Here is a 20,509-nt window from a genome sequence, read left to right as displayed (position 1 = left end):
TGCTGTAACAGCGCATGATGAAAACATGGCATGCAGAAGTCAGCAACTGGCTTCCTTCTCAGAATAAATTCTAGCACTTGTCAACATCTTATACTGTCATACTTATAGACACAATCACACACACACTTTTGCATATGTGCATGTGTGCACACAATGTGTGTGTGTGTGTGTGTGTGTGTGTGCGCGCGTGCGTGCGTGCGTGCGTGTGTGTGTGTGTGTGTGTGTGTGTGTGTGTGTGTGTGTGCGTATATATATATATATATATATATATATATATATATATATATGGGTCTAGGACATTTCACTAAATGCATATTTCACTGAAACTCAAATGAATGAACACAAATCACTGAAAGCACAATTCACTGAAACATATTTCACTGAAAGTTATATATGGCCTTTTCCCCACTGTAATGCGACTCTGGAGTTAGTATATATAGTAAGCGGGGTGTGGGGGGCGTATAAGTATATATTATGTTCGGAAAAGAGTAATATATTGGAATTGCAAGTATCCATGTATATAGTTCAAAATATTTAAAATATGTGGGGGGCTGTGTGCCCCTCACACCCCCCTTACTATATATACTAACTCCAGGGTCGCACTACAGTTGGGAAAAGGCAATATATAACTTTCAGTGAAATGTGTTTCAGTGAATTGAGTTTTCGGTGAATTGAGCTTTCAGTGAAAAGTGCACACTAATTTGAGTTTCAGTGAAATGTGCATTCAGTGAAATGTCCTAGACCCATATATATATATATACACACACACACACACACACACACACACACACACACACACACACACACACACACACACACACACATAAGAAAAACTTGAGTTTTTAGAGGTTTCACTGTGTGATACCTTAAACCTCCTGTAGTAATATAATAGAGGTCCATGTGATATATACAAATGACCTCTTAAGGACATCAAGCGTTTCAGCTATATGGGCCTCGATTACAGGAGGTTTAGGTATCGCACAGTGAAAACTCTAGCTTGACTAGTTTTTTCTTGCAGTTGTTACTAAATGGTTTGTCTGTGTGACTATATATATATATATATATATATATATATATATACATACACACATGCACACATGCTTGTATATGTGTCGGCGCATACATGCACTTGCATATGTGTGTGTGTGTGTGTGTGTGTGTGTGTGCGTGCGTGTTTGTGACATTTTGACAACACACACATAAAACTAGTCCGCCATTTTAAGTTATGACAAATATAGAAGCAGAATATTTTGCTATATTGCAACTTTACAACTTTTAAAATGCATTTATTTTGTTCTAATGAACTTTATTAATAATTATTGATAAACTAGTATGGAAATGAAAGCACAAAATGTATGTTTTTAAATGGTACAGGACTTACCTGGTGGTGGTACCACAGGAAGTGGTTTACTCATAGTACCTGTTTGAGAGAATATAGTAAAACAAAATAAGTTTTTTTTTTGTTGTACAATTAGTAGTTTATCTCGAATGAAGTAAAACTGGAAATGTTTACAATAAATATAGATATAATTAATATAAATATGTGCAAAATCTGAGTACTTTCGGACAAAGTAAGTAATGAAAAAAGATAACCTAGATTGTGAAACAGTTCATGCTTGACAAGGAGCTGACCTGAGATAAATATTGCAACTGCAATGACTGCATTTCCAAGACAAGCTTGCTGGGGTGATGTATGCAAATCAGGAAATGAGCAAACTTTTCTGGGCATACCTTGATTGATGTCTGAATCCAAGAGGCAGACCTACAGCTAGGTTAACTAGCCAAAGTTGTATGTACCTCAAACAGAAGTTGACCCCCCCCATAAAAATTAAACTTTGGCAAACACGTTACACTAGCTCCTTGCTATAGTTACAAAGGTCATTCACGTATAAATAAACCAATTCATTTAAGCAGATATGATATTAGCTATGATTGCTTAAAAGAGTGCTGTTACTGCACTAGCAGCTGATTTGTAACTCTTCTGAGGTGTTGACTGTACCACTTTTGCTCCGACCTAGTATGGTATTACAAAAAGAATTAGAGGGATCACTATCCTAAACTCTGGACATAGTATAAACTGGCAGAGGGAGCACTACAGTTTGTTGAGATCCATTTTCTGACGAATAAAAAGCTGTGTGTCTTTAAACAAAGACCTGGAGTATTGACACTTCATTATGTCAGCTGTAGAACTTTCCAGTGGATTTGATGCTGTCTCCAAAGCTGGGCCACTCAAAGTAAACAAAAAAAGGTGATTTTTTTAGTGTATCCCTTATCTCTGAGTCTGTGTGTCCTAAGGAGAAACATATTTAGTGGGGTATGGGACAGTGGGGATACCAATTCATAGTCTAAGGACAGTAATTGCAATCCTAAAAACAGAGAAAATTAAAGCCAAAAAGGCAAAATATATATTAATTCTAAGACTGCAGTATCTTGGTGCATTTCTAACTAGAGTGTACAGTGGTCTCAGGGTTAGTATATATAAGTAACAGGATTTACAGGGTGCAGCCCTCCCATATCAGAAGGTACATAGGGGGTGTAGCTGCCCTGTAAAATGCTTACAAATGTGTAACTCATATTCTTTTTTTTTTATTTTCAAAGTGTTGGGCCTCATCATCAGGTCCCACAATTCTGATAGGAGCTGAGGCAGAACTCCCATAGTAAAGGGGTGTAAAGGGATGAGTACCCCTGCAGAAACAATTTTTTGGCACTTTGTGATTTTTTTCTCAATCTTTCTGTATTTATAATACTTTTCCAATTTTTACATTTTATTTGAGTATTTTTGGTATCAATGCAGCACAGCTCAATCTTCCTTATGTTTTCTTGGTAGAACATACCTGAACATTTAGCTATACCTTCTGAATGCAGCTCAGGACCTACAGTGTTGAAACAGGTTCATCAGTCTGACAAACTTATTCCTGTGCAAAAGCTATTTGAACATCAGATTAGAGCCATAGCTAGGTCATCTGGTGTCCTTGACAGTTACCCAGAATGCCACCCCCTCAACCTAAACTTGAAATCCAAAGGATCAAAGAGAAAAAAAAAAGTCTTCCCAAAATTGAGGATCAAAATGATCAAAAAGGTTTTCTGTACTTTTGTAACCTGCTTGCATTGCAATGAACAGCATTCTCTTAGCACTCTGAGCTGAAATCACAACCAAGAATGCAGTATCAGCATTCATTTATAATGACTCTGCACTTGCACCCTATGAGTGCCTGCCAGTCACTCCATCTAAAACACACAAAAATGAGAAAAAAGGCAGATTTAAACACACTGTTACATGAATGAACCTTACAAAATGTGTATTTCTGTAACTGAAATTTCCATTATGGAAATGAGAGGCAGTGACTTTTATAGTATTTTGGAGTAAAAAAAAGTGTATTGGCAGTTAACACTTGAGGTAACACGTGAGTTTTACATAAATATATCAATATTAAATGTGTTTGAAAACTGAGAGCATAAAATTAGTTTGGAAACTAATTATATTACATTCTTATTTTAAGGGAATTGCTTGGTAATAAATTGTGTAAACCATGTGATTGGATGTGTTAGATCATATGGTTCTAACTGACATGTAGCTGCATTTATGACTTGGCTCAAGCACTGAAGTGACTACCATGAGGTGTGCATCATAGTAAAAAAAATCGCTTCGTACACTTGTACAGCAAAAAGATTAAAAAATGTTTTCTCCAGTCTTCAAACTGTATCAAGCTGCTCATCAGCTTTGAGTTGAGGGGGACAAAAGTGTGGGGATATCCATAGGGTGCTAGATCAGCTAGATATGGTTCTGCCTTCTATATATGTGTCAGTTAGAACTTTGGATATAGGAACATTTGATTCAAATTCTTTTCCACAAAAAAAAATGCTCCTGACTGACTTTTGTACACACTTTTCACACTTTTTATTATGTGCATTATCAATCATATATCTTTAAACAAGAAATCAGTTTGGCAGTTCTGTCTCACAAGATTTTCTATTTGCTTTGATTTCTTAACAAATGGATGGCATTGCTTCTCTGCTCTGATACTAACAATGAAATAGATGTGAAACTTCTACTTATTAGAATACGCTCCCTGTAATGATGAATGTATGTATTCTAGCGCAGACAGTGAGCAAGCTACCTTTTCAGTACTGATACATTGTTTCCTATTTTTATTCATCTCTCTGCAACTGTAGGAATACAGTGGACTGGTAGTAACATGCTAAAACTTCCACTTTCCTGCAAACCTATTTAATGATAACCTAAGGCCCATATCAGAGAGCATTCTTTCTGGTATCCATATCTTGATAATATGTCCTTTTAGAACACTAACACTAGAAATTTACAACAACAATCTACACAAATCAGATCATTGTCATCTCTGAACAGAACCATATCAGTTCCATTCTTAGTCCATGACACTTTTAGTAGTTTGTGACAGTATTTATTTCCTTATTTACATTTTATTGAATGGGCATTACCTATTTTTAGAGGAGACCCAAAAAAATTCACTGAAATAAACTAAATAGCAAAAACTCGTTAGATTTTCATAAATTTGACAAGGATAGACAAATTATAATGTAGGAAAAATGAAAGCAAAGTATGTGTCTACATTTATATAATATATGTTCTGTTTTTAGCAAATATTTATGATAGCTCTTTATAACTGATTGACAGAGTTGCAGATTTATTAGGATTATGGCTATGATATATATGACACATTTCACACAACCCACGCTATATGCTCTGACATTTTTGGCCAACAGACTACATCATGTGCTTTCCCTATATATTTATAGCATACCTACCATTGGGTGAATGTGCAGTCTGTTGAAGGGAAAAAAAAAGCTGGTATGTGTGATCAAAAGTCAGCTGATTATTCATACAGCTTTTTAAGTGTATGTGAGATCACAGTACAGCGAGGATTGGGAGATTTGCTCTTTCTCGACTGTAGTGTGATCTTGGTGTAGTATAAATAGTTAACAGGGGATATGAGGGGTGGTTGCAGGGGGATTGGCCCTCTGCAAAACATTGTTGTGCTTTTTTTTTTGTGATCAGCTGGTGACTGAGCATTTGTGTTCAATTACTTGCTGTTAAATGCTTTGATTTGTTAATGTATTTGATATATATATATATATATATATATATATATATATATATATATGGGTCTATATTAGAAGAGCGAATGTTTAGGTGATCGAACACCTACACATCAATCCTCTAATATTGAAAGCAAAAAATGACGAACGGACGATTTAACACAGGGAAAGCTTTCCCGTGGCCATTCACCAGATTTTGCCATTTCCATGCTGTTAAGCAATCTCACAGTTGGTATATTTAGTTAGGGGGGATGTGGGGGGGCAAAGCCCCCCACTTAGTTTAGATGTAACTTTTTTTTTTCCTGGCCGACGTACGTGTTATCCTGGGGGGTTCAATATTCTAAGGTTCGATATTAGAAGATCATTGTTTAGGTGTTCAATCACCTAAACATTCAAGATTTTAATATAGACCCATATATATATATATATATATATATATATATATATATATATATAGGTTCCCTTCAGAATCTTGAATGCCTGAAAACCCGAATGTCACATGGTTGAGAACATATGATCGAGTTTTCAGAAGCTCGAAATTCTGAATGGAGATCTGCATACAGCGCTGATTGGGAGATTTATCTTTTCCTTGCTGTAGTGTGATCTGGAAGTCGGTATATTTAAGTAGCGGTGGTGTGGGGTGTGCAGGGGGGCTTGCCCCCCACCGCAGAAACTTTTATTTATTTATTTATTTTTATTGGATTAATTTCAGGGTTCTGAGCTTCTGAAAACTTGATCATATGGTCTCGATCATATGATATTCGTATTTTCAGGCATTCGAAATTCTGAAGTGAATCCATATATATATATATATATATATATACACACACACACACACACACACACACACACACACACACACACACACACACACACACACACACACACACACTCACACTCACACACACACACACACACACACACACACACACACACACACACACACACACACACGCACACACACATATATTATTCTATGTCAGAAGACTGAAGGTTCAAAAGACTGAAAATCAAAATATCGAAAACTCAAAATATCGAAAAAGTTTTCAATGGAAGGGCAAGATAACCTGTACCTGTCATGTGGGGGAGCTGCAGCTACTCCTCCTACACTCCCTGCTAATAATATATACTGACTCCAAGATTGCTCAACAGTGGAGAAGGGGAAAATTCTATTTTTGATATTTTTGAGTTTTAGATATTTTGATTTTCAGTCTTTTGAACTTTTCAATCTTCCGAAAGGGGACCTATAAATAACACACACACACACACACACACACACACACACACACACACACACACACACACACACACACACACACACACACACACTATATGCACTCATAGAATTTTTCACATCCATATACATAGCTAAGAACTCTTTCTAACTCTGTGCATCTCTAGCATGGGCATCTATAAACACTGTCATACCATATGCCTCTGCATCATGATTAATATGTGACATGTTTGGTATGAATTTATTCAGATTTTGTACCATTCCCAAAAATCTCATCAAGGCTTGCTATCTGCCAGCTTGTGCATAAGTAATAAGGCTTTTACTTTTTCAGCATCTAGCTTTGAGTCTTCCACTGTTAGAGCAAGGCCAATGTACTTCAGATTGATAATACAAATCAGACAATTATTACAGTTTTGTTTCCAACCATATTCTATTAGTTTGTCTAAAGACTTTACTGACAGCAACTCATGTTCCTTTGTAGTCTCACTTAAAACTAACTAATTATTAATTACATTAACTACACAAACCAAGTCTTCCACAGTCAATGCTGCATCTCCACTGTTATACTTCTCGTGCAGAAGAATTACCAAAGGGTAGCATTAGAAATCCAATGGCATATTGAATATACCTAATATAATCATACTGTTAACCCATTAATTAATATCTGACTGTTTAACAATTACAATTGTGTTATCCATTCTTTTAAGCTCTTGCTCTGCTTTTGCCTTCAGAGGTACTGATATTCTTCTAGGTGCATGGAGTATTGGTAGTGCATCTGGATATATTTTGACATGATATTCTCTTGGCAAACATCCTATCCCAGTGCAAAAATATTTATATTTTTGCAAAATCTCATCCCTTATGTCTGATCATCCTGCTCTACAACTAATCTAATCAGTTTCTTGTACACTTGTAGAATTCATAATGAGGCTTTAGTATTACTATTTCAGCTAGCATTAGTAAATGCTTTCTGGAGACTGATAGAATATACTTCTTAGTTGCTGTCCTCTCATATATGCAAATGTTTCTGTTCTTGTATGTATGAATAAATTTTACCAGATCAAGTTTTTCATGTCAAACATCTCAATATTTTTTCCTTTCACAGTTTTATCTAAAGGCATACTTAAAATAACATTCACTTTATACCCAATGGTGTTTACAATTGTAGAAGAGAGGGGGTTATTTATGCTATAAAATGTGGATGTAATAAATTTTATATTGGACAAACAAAAAGAATGTTTAAAGTGAGGCTGCTGGAACACTTAAGGGATATTCGGACAAATAAAGATGAAAGTCCTGTGGCCCAACATTTTAAAGAATGTCACAATGGTAGTTCTGTGGGCTTAAAAGTGACCATTTTGGAACATATTTTAACAAATGATTTTGATAAAGAAAAAGTTAAATTTATGCTTTTAAGAAAAGAGGCTATTTTTATTTTAAAATATAATTCTTTGATGCCTAAAGGTTTGAATGTGGAATTTTGTTGGAAAAGTATTCTCTAATTTGTATTATGTGACTTAAAATTTTAATTAGTTTAATTAATTGATTGTTTATTAATTGGTTGCTGATTGTGTATATATACTATGTAAAATGTATTAGTTGTTACTCCTTGAAGGCTGATTGTGGCCGAGGCGCTAGAGAAATAAACTGTCTGACTGCTCGGATTCTTGTTTTTCGTTTGTGGTGAAGCAAATTTGTGCTTTGCTGCTACTTTTTGTGTTGTATTTCATCAATAGTTAAAATAACACTCTATTTCTTAGATTTGTATTCACGTGTCATCAGCATCTGACCCAGAGGTTCATTTTGTGCCCTTACTATATAAACAGGGTGCTTTTAGCTTTAAAAAAGTCTGACAAAATATTACATTCTACATCAGTAATTATGCTAAGGTAAACATTTTTGACATTAATAATGAGGTTTTCAGACCAGCAGATATTTTCAGTGCTCTCTATGCAAGTAGTGCATCTTGTTTCAATGATTTCCACATTTGTGCAATGCCCATAAACATTTCTGTTTTTTTTAATTTGCAGCTTCACAAGCATGAAAACGAAGTACAACACCATCATTTCATATATCCTATAGCCTTGCAAAATTACAAAATGATTGTTGCCTCCACATAGCTGCAAATTTGATTGAATTAATTAACTGTGTGGTTCGCTTTATGTCATCTTGGCTACACATCATCAATTCTGTTATAACCATGCATTTTCCTTGTCATATTATTTTCAGACACAGTTTTAGTTTTACAAATTCCCTTTTCTTCAGTATGTTCTTTCAACTGTATGCCTGTAATTTCATAGCATGCATCCAATTCTTTACATCTATTTGATTCTTACAACAGTCTGCCACTTACTTGACAATTTCAATGCAACAGGTAACCAGTTCTGATTAATGAAATACAGTATTTAAAATTTCACATTCTTTTGATCTTTTATGTAACTCAGTCATAAAACATCAATATTTTCTGAACACCTTGATTCCTTGTAAAAAAAAAAGAAATTACTTCCTTTTGCTCACAGCATATCTCTTATGACTTATCAACTTATCTCTGTCTCTCCGTTTTACTCTCTTCCTCTTTTAGGTTCATAGGTTCATAGGATGATACAAACAAACCAGATAAACAGATAAACTACTTGATTGTTTAATTTATGGAATGAGACTTGCTATATATTGAAGCTTGCAAGTATATGCTGTTGTCTGATGAAGGAAAGTCATTGAACTTTCCGAAAGCGCTAATCTATTAAAGTTTATGTTCGTTGTGCCTTGAGCGGCTAGTCCTGGTGTTCTGTTTATCTGGTTTCATAGGATGATACTAGGCTGTTGGCCTGGAGGCCCTTATAAGCCTAGCCAAGAATTTCACCCCTGTTCCCACAAAGATAGCACCTATTCCCCTGTCCAGCAGGGACACAGGTAGGATCCCAAGGGTGTATTTTCTGTTTCCCATCCAGTCGTCCGGGTTCCTCTTACAAAGGGCTATTGAGGTACTCTGCTTGACATGGAGATGGAGTCTATTCTACAGATGGCTGAGTCTTTGGGACACATATCTATCCTGCCAACAAGTTCTATTACAGTCACAGACCAGGTTGAGGCTTTGTGTGCGGTTTGCGCAAGTGGAGTTTGACTTATGGATATGCAGCAACTCCATCAATGCTGGGTCTGAGATGACCTTGTATGTCAGACACAGGTCACCTCTGAGTGGTCTGTACAAGGCTGAGTAGAGGGACAGGGCTTTTAGCTTATCTGTATAGTATAGGTGTTTCAGACCCTGGATTTTCCTGGTCAGGAACCTCTGCAGACTCTCCAGCTGCTGCATGTTCTTGGTAAAGTAGATGCCAAAGGGGACATTGTACTCAATAATGGGTCTGATAAGGGAGGAGTACAGGGATGTTATAACCTTCTTGTTCCAGGATGAAATACCCTTACTTATGAGGTGGGCCATGTAGAAATCGTTCTGTACAATGGAGGCAACATGGTAGTCAAAAGTCAGGTTGCTATCAACCTGGGTGCCCAAGGCCCTCACGATTGATTGCATGCTTAGTACATTGTTATTAATGTGATAATTAGTGGGGCACCATTTTCCCCAAAGGGGATAATGATGCATTTCTTGGCCTTCAGTTTGAGGCCATGCTTCTGGCATGAGTCATTAGTTAGGGCAAGGCCCTCTTGGTAATGTTCACATCACTAGGGGAATTTAAGACAGCGCCCAGCTTGCAGTAATCTGCAAACTTGGTCAGCCACAGACCACTGCTTTTGACTTGTACCTCAGAAAAGTATATCCTAAACAGTAGAGGCCCCAAAACCAATCCCTGGGGTACACCTCTCATTATGGGTCTACTACTAGAGGTTGCTTCCCCTATGTTGACTGAGTGGGTTCTATCAGTGAGCCAGTTAGTTACCCATCTGGTAAAATACAGGTTGATGCCTAGCTGAGAGAGTTTATCTATTATGCCTGAGCAGGGAATAGTGTTGAAGGCTTTGGCTAGGTCAGGGTAGGTAGTGCGCACCTTCTTCCCCTTGTCCATGGCTTTGGTGACTGTTTTGAAGAGGTCGACCAGTTTAACAGGCATGATCACCATTTGACAAAACAAAACTGTGTGCAGTCAAGAATTTGGAGGTTGCCAATCCTTGTTTATAAGGTCCATGATAATGCGTTCAATGGCCTTGCAGATCAGGCTAGTTAGGCTGATGGGTCTTTAACTGCCTGGGTCAGTGGATGCTCCACCTTTGTGTAGAGGTATGACAGTGACTGTCCTCAATTTTCAGTTTATAACATTCATAGCTTCTACCCTGTGAGATCTAGAAATGTTGCACATTGTATTATTTGGCTTTCAGTGAGATATAGCTCAGCCCTCTAGATCCAAAGCTTCTAGTTCACCAGAAGGGTGCATTGTAGTTTGTGAGACATTAGTGGCTGCAGCAGATGCATCATTTAAACAAATGTACAGACTGGTATTAATATGAAAAAGGTGTCTCATTCTGGTACTGCTGCGCATGACTGCAATACCTTGATCATACTTCACAGGGAAAATCTTCTCTCTCATGTTTCTAGCACATTCAGCAATCCCAAAAAAGCAGGACTTCTCTTTATTCTGGCACCATGCTTCTAGGAAGAAAAGCATGACAACATAATGAGATACGCTGTGAAGTAGTGACTGGCTCTTCAAGAGATTTACTGCACTCCCAAGATGAGTTATACCACACAGAATGCATTGCCTTAAGGTTAACAATGCATCTTTAAAGATATATTCTGCAGGTCCAGGCATTAAAGTACTACAAAGTTATATCATTCATAAAAAGAGAAAATTGTAGAATGTCTTAACAGAACATTGAAATCTAATTTAAAATGGTCTGTTAAAACAGATATTCATCAGTGACATCAATTACTACAACTTCTGTTGGCTAACAGATCAAATCTCATAAGATTTATGGAATATTTACCATGCCAATTAATCTAAACCCAAGCAGGTTAATAAGTATTCTAAAATAATTGAACATTTCTAAAACAAATGATGACTAATGTGAGCAGTTTTAGACAGAATATACATGTTGGATAGTGGGCTTCCTTAAATAATCTCAAGAGTAATTAGAAGAGTCCAGAGAAATGTGGGTAGTAAAGAACAGGGATGACAGAAGATTCATTACAGTAAAACAAGTAAGTCAGATACTTTGTAACCAGGAGAACTAATGTGTGCTATCCCAAATGTCACTCATGATGGAAACAATCTAGTAGGTTCCCTTTGAATCTTTCAAGCAGTCCCTCCATTTATTAAGTTCTAGTTGTGGGCTAATATTGCCAAAACAATAGCTATAAGGCAGAAACAAGCCTTAAATATGATAATGCTACATTACAGGCCTCACACACACACACACACACACACACACACACACACACACACACACACACACACACACAAACGCACAAACATAGACGCACACACAAAAACACACACACACACACACACACACAAATGCACACACAGATGCAAACACACTCACAGATGTATATACACACACACACACACACACACACACACACACACACACACACACACACACACAGACACAGACACACACACAGACACACACAGACACACACACACACACACACACAAATGCACACACAGATGTACACACACTCACAGATGTATATACACACACACACACACACACACACACACACACACACACACACACACACACACACACACACACACACACACAAACTACCCCCTCCCAAAGCATGCATACTTAAGGACAATGTAGTATTTGGACTAAAGAAAAATACTAAATACATCGGCAGGAATCTATGTGAATATGTATAGAATGTGCAAATTCCATACGGGCGGTACCTCACTTATAACCTAAACCGGGGGTTACTCCAGTGATACTCTTTAATTTATATGAATTAAATGGTCCATCCCTGTAACAATTTTAAAGTGTCACAAAAGGCTTCTAACTATTGTTATAGTTAATAAAAAAGAAACTAAGAGAGTGTCTAATACAAGCTTCAAGTATACTCATACAGTTTACTACTACTAATATTACAACAATGCTGCTTTGGTTTTACATTTTATCTATTATTGTGATCATAACACTGTATTAAACTAAAATACAAGCTGAAAAACTCTTGTTGGATTCCGTATCATTTAAAGTATGCTGCAGTTCTACTGTGATAAGCTATGATAGTTAAAGGGGTTATAGAATTCTCTAGAAATGAATATGCATCCTCTATGTCAACTGTGCATTGAAAGTTCAAGGGAATGTATTTATGTTTAAATTCATGGTAATTAAATGCACATCAATATTTGAGTCTTGCACTAAGGTTTATAAATATGCATAAGATAATAGAATGAAGTGGTCAGCAATGCGTTTTTTAAGGATTCTTGGAACTTCATTTGATTCTCTGAATGTTAAAACCCAGGCTGAGTGGTTGAAATTCTGGAGGAAACATTTTGAGCCTAAAGTTATGGTAAGTGAAGTGTAAGAATAATCATGAAGTAAACAAGAACAAATCTCCATGCATGGAGAGAAATGTCCCAGAAAAAGAATAGCTACCAGAAACCTATTATCAATTATTTTCTAATTTTTGGTTTTGGAGTATTGTGTTTCATACATCTGAGTTCCTGAATAACAGTCCATATCACCTTTATTCTTAGGTATTCAGAGATGGTATTCATACAATTACTGTCACACTTTAAACACAAAACATGCAGTATTTCAAATAACTGGGGTTGTATGTAGCCTTAGCAATATTTCAAAGATTAAAGGATATGGTTTTATATTTGGTAACAGTATTCAAAAGATTGTAAATAGTGGACCTTAGTACTATAAAGTCAAATGCTGGAAGACCAGATTGGTCATTTAAATGGTGTGCTTCAGAAATAAAATGTATTTTACTAGAAGGCTGAGGTAGCATGAACTGTAAAGGAACAGTGAAATAAGGATAAGACTGTATAAGAGAAAGTCTGCTGGGAAGCTGTACTGGGCCATATGATGGCATTACAGTGTCCACAGTGTTACTGTTGGTAGCCCCTAGGCAGATGGTACAAGGAGGGCCCATAATTAAAAAAAATGATTTACCTGCTGTGACCTGCTGCTCCAGTGAACCAGTATTAAAACTGAAAATGTACTTGTAAGACAGAATACAGGATGTATACGTTACTTGTTCGAGACAGATGTTGAATTGAGATCTTAGTTTTGTTTATTTCAAGAAATTGAAGTTTGCAAGTGATATAGTTGCTTAGACATCCCTCAGTCCTTTTGTAATGCACAGATCAGTCATTCTTCACTCTGAAATTGACTAAATATTATTTTTATAGCAATGGGATTATATATAGCCCTTGCTATTTCTTAAAGCAATAATCTTATGTATGAGCTCCACTATAGTAAGTTTCTACTATGAATCATCATGTTACAGCCAGATTAAGCTACAAATTGACAAGTTGACCTGGTCATAGCTTTGTCCACATGAATCTATAATAAAACACATTTCTATGGGGTTCACTGCCTTCATACCCCTTCCCCCTTATTTATAATTACATAAATATGAAGAAAAGTGAAAACTACGAAAACTATAAGTCAGTGCTGTCATTATAACAGAACTAGTGTTGGCTATGAGTTTTTTTGAGAAACTGATCAACAAGATACAGATGAGAAACCATGACTGACAAGGTGCAGATCTGTTATAATCTGTGAGTGACAACCTCATCCACTTTATATGTGTCCACTACTAGGGAAACTAAAGAATCATCTGCAAGAACTTCAGTATAACAAGCTTCAACAAAAGTTACATGTCTGCAGAACTGATGGCAAAACACAGTAACTACTTATATAAATGATGGCAACGCATAGCAACATACTCCCATAGTATTTACCAGCAGAATCACTTAAAGTTTCACATTTCTATAAAGTCCTTTGGAACACAAGGCCAAAATACTAAATAAATGTACTTTTGCATCTGTTTTAAAATGTCCCCTTCAATCATTCAGTATTACTATGTCCTTGCTAAAGGTGAACTCAAATGCCATAATGAAGCTTGAGTTAAGGTGTGCACACATAATCCCCACAGAAGCATGACCCTGAGCTTCTTATAAGCACTTTAATAAATTTGCAAGTTATGATTTTCATAGCAGTACAGTTAGAAATGATTACATCAGTTGCATTGACAGCTGCCTCTAAACATAAGTTAAGTAACTGAGACAATGTCACCTCCGGTGATATTTTCTAGTAAATGCTGTAGTTTGGGGAGTCTAAGCAATGCACCTGACGCTGTCCTACTACATACCTACAGCTATTCAATGCCATTATCTTAAACTACCAAAAATATTAATTTCCTAGTTTTCCTAATATTTCCCTAATATGAATAATACTTTTATATAGGGGGAAGCAAGGAAGAAGCAAGTTCTAACAGATAAACAGGAAAGGAGTAAGAACACACTGCAAACTGTACTGACTATTAGAAGACAAAGGTGAAAACAACACAAGTAGGGCTACTTTAAAAAAAAAGAAGAGAAAACACAGCACAATATCTTCCTGCAATATAACTACCACACCCAGAAGCTCCATGTACTACAAACAATTATGAACACATCACCAATCATAACTTATGTGCTATTCACTATGTGTTCTGGAAATGGCTTTCAATATAATTACCTCAGACTCTTCACTTTCAACGTTAATTTTTGAAACCAATTTCAGGAACACATCTCCAAATTGGTTATGACTGACAGATTGATGATTATCCCCTATGTTAGCTTCAGATGGAAAGATATGAAGTAACGATGTGATCATACACAAAAGATATGAAGTAACAATGTGATCATACACAAAGATATGAAGTAACGATGTGATCATACACAAAAGATATGAAGTAACGATGTGATCATACACAAAAGATATGAAGTAACGATGTGATCATATACACTAAATACACATACACCCATAAATAAACGTGTGTGTGTGTGTATGTATGTACATATGTGTGTGTATATCTCACACACAGACACACACATATTTTTATTGTTATTTGATAGGGTGATTAATACAGGAAACTGCAGAATCATTACACAACATGAATGTTGTTGTTGTGTCTTTCGGCTTTTCCCGGTTAGGGGTTGCCACAGCGGAACTCCGGTCCGCTAATGATTGGCAGTTGATTTTTATGTACAGAGTTGCCAGCTCGGCTGCACAACCTTCAACAAAGGTACGCCCATTCACGCATGTCTCCACACAGAAGACGCTCTAGCTGAGAATCGAACCAGACAGCGTCTTACTGTGAGGCAACAACGCTACCGCAGCACCACCACTGCAGTTTCATTATACAACATGAATGTAAGAATTTAAAAAATATGAAATCAAGAGGTATTCGTGTGCTGCACATTAAACAATTTTAAAGAAGAAAAAGGAAAATATATAATATCTGTACAGTTATGCTACTTACCTGAGGCTAGTTTCTGAAGCACCATTTTGTTTACAGCTGCAGTAAAGAAATCAAACAGAATTAGATCAGAAGTTTGTTTATTATTAAAACATTTGGAAAATGATAAAAATAGAAACATATATGGTAAGTATATATTTAAATTTAACAACATTAAAGTGATTTGGTGAGTGTGATGTAGAATGGAAAACTATTGCATTATGCCATCTGTATGCATTGTTGCTGAAGGATCCTGCATGAGACAAAAAGCTATAGAAAAGTTTGTGGACTTGTTACTGAATGGGGTGTTATCACCGGAAATTACAGACTGTTCTGTTTGTGTGAGGTGAACATTTGTGTTGAACTATATGGATAAATTGAGATTTATTGCTCTTTTTGAAAATACAGTTGTACATTTGTAAAGACATGACATAATTTGCTCTTGCTGGATTGCTATAATTAGTTTGAATTTTAATATTTTTGATTATAAAAAGAAAACACAAAAATTCCTTAAACTATCAAACAAAAAATTTGGGTTGCTAGCTGGTTTATTAGCATGTACTAATACCTTACGTTTTGCGTATTCTGTAAAAAGACATTATTGAGTCTGAGTAATTATTAATTCCTTAAAAAAGTACAGAAGAAATGATGATCAGCTTCATCTATAATCCTAAGCTTAATTCTCTTATTATCCACTTGAAAATTATGTGAGCAACTCTGCTAAAACCACAGTGGTTCTGGGTCACTCCTGAATAGAAAAGCCTATGCCTGCTAAACTCACAAAGCTGACAAATTCAAACATATAAAATGAATTACAGAATAACTTACTATCATGCTTACAAAGCACCAGTCTGACTTTACTTTGCACGTTTGTGATACAGCAGAAGGTTGCCATACACAATGTTGTTAGTAGCAAGATATGCGTACTTCCAGAATGGTACAAAGATTCCTAGTACCTAATGCTTAGCTGTATATGACAAAGAGAGAAATAATACCAATTGCTATTTCTTATGATATCTAGCAATTTAGTGGGAAACAAGTTCAGTTACTGAATAAAATGATTATCATGTAATACAGTCATCAATTATGGTGGAAATAGAGTGAAAAAAAAGAGAAAAAAGGCATATCAGATAGGACAACTTAAATATCCATTTTTAGCTAGAAAATACAGTTGTGTAAGTTGAACTTACTAGGATAGTAGATGTTCAAATGATCATTGCAGCAGTAGACTTAGCTATATGGGTAATATTCTGCCAAGGATATAACAACCAGACAGCTTCCAAAGCTTCAGGGCACCTTCCACATACCCAAATTGTCAAGCACCTGACTAAAACACAAGTTTGGGCATGAAGTCCTTCAGAGCTTTTCTGCCAGCAGCTAGAGAGAGGCTGAGCCCTGAAAGGACAATGCTAGGAATAACAAAAAAATAATAAAAAACACACACCAAAAAGGGGGTGATGGAGGGAGGGAGCAGCTACTACAGCAGTGATTATTTGAACATCTAATGTTATGGTAAGTTTGCATACACAACTGTATTATATTCTTCATATTGATCACTGCTGCAGTAGCCTTAGCTATATGGGTTGATTACCACAGCTAACTATATTTGGAAGGAAGGAGAAGGATCCAGAAGCCCTTAGAGAATGGTCCTAGCAAAGCTTGGTCAGTCTGGACCAAGAGAAGGAATCAGACTTATAGTGTTTTGTAAACGTTTGTACAGAGGGCAAAGTAGCAGCTTCTAGAATACTTCTAGAATCCAACCTTTCCAAAAAGCCAAAGATGAAGCCAAGGCCCTGGTTGATTGGGCCTTGACCCTGCCTGGAATAGATTTGTTATGGTGAGTATAACAAAAGGTAATAGCTGTAGACAACCATTTGGAAATAGTCTGTTTTGAAACAGGTTGTCCCTTCTTCTTGCCTTAACAAGAAATAAACAATTGATCCAAAAATCAGAAATATTTAGTTCTGTCAAGATAGTACATGAGTTGTGTGTGGACATCTAAGGTATGGAATGTCCTTTCTCCCTCATTTTTAAGTTCAGGGAGAAAATGGAGAGATGGATCCGTTTGGCTTAAAATAACCTTGGATACCACATTAGGCATAAGAGAAGGATTCATTCTCAAAGAAACTCTGTCCCTATGGAAAATGAGGTAGTGATGACTCACCATAAAAGCTTGCAACTCAAATACCTTTCTCACAGAGGTCAGAGCAATCAGTAAAACTATTTTCCATGTTAAGAACCTAAAGTCAGCCCTGCTCATGAGGATCTGCTCTGGTTCTACTCAGCTTGTCTGCCACACAATTTTGCTTTGATGGAATGTAGGATGCATGGCAGTGAGATTGTGCTGTGAAGCTATAGTCCAAGCTAACATGGCTAGTCTGCAAAATGGATATTACCTGTTTTCCCCTTGCTTGGTGATGTACCACATGACTGTGGTATTGTCTGTAACCACTTGAAGAGGTCCCAGGGACCAAAGATGGTTCAGAGTGTTGAGTGCCTTGATCAGGGCAAGCATCTCCTTAACATTTATATGTTTGTATCTGTCCTTGATGTCCCACATCCCCTGCACTTTTATCCCTTCTGAAACTGCTCTTCAAGCAAAGTCCAGAGCAACTGTGGCAACTGACTGCTTTTGAGCAAGAAGGGAGAAGGACATACCTGAATTTAAGGATATCTGTTGTCTCCATGAAGAACAGGTAGAAACAAAAGAGTCTGGTCTGCAGGATGAGATATGATCACCTGGAAAGAAGGAATTCCCTCCCACTGCCATCTGTAACCCTGATGAATCATTTTCACAACCCATTTCTCTAAAACAATCTATTACCAAAGAGAAAATGGAGATTTAAACTTTCTAGAAGAGAAAAGGAGCCAGGATGGCAGGGGGTCATAAGGTCTCTTGAATAGTCATTTAGACTTGGATTATTCTTGGTATTGGGAGGTTTGAGACTTCTTTTTGGAACCCCCTTCTTCTTAAGTGTGTGTTTACCTGAATTCTGTTGACACAGTATATACAGCCCATTAGCATTTAATGCTGGTTATGTACACGTCACAAACAGTACAGGTAATGTACTGCATAGTACTTCCTTTATAAGGAAAAGTTTAATTATGCCATGATTTTCTTCAAGTACACAAATGGTAACATAAAATGTGCATTTTACAGCATAAAAGAAATATTAGGTTACTCCGTTCTCTTGGGTCAGCTGTAGTAGCTTTGAAAATAGAATAAAATCTATTCTGTTGGGTTATCTTAGCAATCAGACCTTTCAGGTGACAATGGCAGCAGCCATCTTTAACACTGGTGACCTCAAAACAAGAATATTGTAGGGTTTGAATACTATGACTTCATTCTCTTTTTTATTCTTTCTTAGCAATAAATAACAGATCTTTCCTATATCCACCTTATTATGCATGCTTATAATTTACTTTTGCACAGAACTGTTAAGGATACCACACAGTCCAAATGACATTCCAGAAAGATTTTTCAAACTGGTCTACATGGTTAAATGACAATAAACTTAAAGTTAATACACAAAAGATGCCTAGCTTGCCATGTAGAGCACTCAACACTGATGTAAAGAACCCCTTGTATATACCCCAAATAAGACGCCTTAAGCCCAACACTGAATACAACATCCTGTGTGGATCACACCCTCTGCTTTAGGAACTGGACTGAAAGTAGTGTTGATAAGGTTCTAAAAATCCTTGGGCTTTGCTACAGCATCACAAATTTTGTGACATTTGATGGTAAAGAACTCTTGATATAAACTAGCTCTTCCCAAAAACTGGACTATGTCCTGTTACAAATCAGCTCAGCCCGCAACACTGTTGTACTCTAAACAACAGCAAAAAATCTGATCTGAAGTAGGGAGTTCATTTGTCAGCAACCTGTGGGTCTTGGATCCGATATCGGATCCGAGCTGGCAACTTGTTTCAAGCTAATGGATCTGAGCTCCTAGCTCCTCCCCTCACCCATAATCCTCTGCTAACCCTCCATGACCTCAGATCTAGTTTGCCGTGCTTGTGGATAGCTGGATTCTTGTGAGCTCGACTTGTAATGGGCAGTTAAGTTCAATTTTTCTGTCAACTTTCTTTTTTTTTCACCAAAATATTAAGTGTTAGGTTCCCTTAGACTTAAAATATTTTTCTTTTAAGTAGTTTTTTCCCTCCCTTCACTGGTCGTTAGTGAGTGTGTGTTGTTTTTTGGGGCCTGTGTGTGTGCGTAACATTACCTTTCTTTTAAGTATGGCTGAGGCCCCAAAAGCCATTTTTTCTAAATGTACCGAGTGTGGCCATAAGCTCTCTCCGGCTGATGGCCACACTCGGTACGTTCGGTGCCTTGGGGTTGAACACCTCACCTCAGGCTGTACCATTTGTGCAGCGTTCAACCCCAGGGCACTGAAAGAGCGGAGGTCGAAGCTGGTCTTGGTGGTACTTTTACCCCCGGACTCAGCTCCGGCCTCCGCTGCTCCCGTGGCTCCACCACAGGCCGTAGTTGCTGCCATCCCTGTCCCCCTTCCTCCGGCCGGGACTCAAACTCCCGCTAAAGCGCCGGAGGACAGGGAGGCCAGGAGGGAGAAATGGAGGGAGAAGCACCACAAGCGGCAGGCCAAGACCTCCGTTTCGGCCTCGCCAGCTAAGCGGGCTTCTTCCTCCACTGCTTCTAGGTCTCCTCCTCCTCGGCTCCGATCCCCTTGTTTCTCCCCAGGGCCTGAGGAGGAGGAGGCCTGATCTCCATCGAGGTCATCGAGGTGGCATTCCAGGCCTGCCTTGGTGACCTCTTCGAG

The 20,509-nt window shown here is 37.3% G+C and overlaps 1 protein-coding gene across 2 annotated transcripts in view; it reads right to left on the bottom strand.

Annotated features, from left to right (window-relative positions):
- Positions 1-20,509, bottom strand: part of LOC122806973 — a 362,457-nt gene that overhangs the window by 123,225 nt on the left and 218,723 nt on the right. For both annotated transcript variants that reach the window (XM_044077830.1, XM_044077831.1), the window contains exons 3-4: positions 15,750-15,785; positions 1,382-1,420 (exon numbers count right to left, since the gene is read on the bottom strand). In XM_044077830.1, the coding sequence (XP_043933765.1) occupies positions 1,382-1,420; positions 15,750-15,785 (75 nt within the window). The remainder of the gene's footprint in view (positions 1-1,381; positions 1,421-15,749; positions 15,786-20,509) is intronic.

Source organism: Protopterus annectens, chromosome 7.part0, assembly GCF_019279795.1.
Source record: "Protopterus annectens isolate FY-2018-M chromosome 7.part0, PAN1.0, whole genome shotgun sequence".
Classification (NCBI taxonomy): domain Eukaryota; kingdom Metazoa; phylum Chordata; order Ceratodontiformes; family Protopteridae; genus Protopterus; species Protopterus annectens.
The sequence above is the reverse complement of the archived record's forward strand: the minus strand, read 5'-3'. Positions and strand labels throughout refer to the sequence as shown.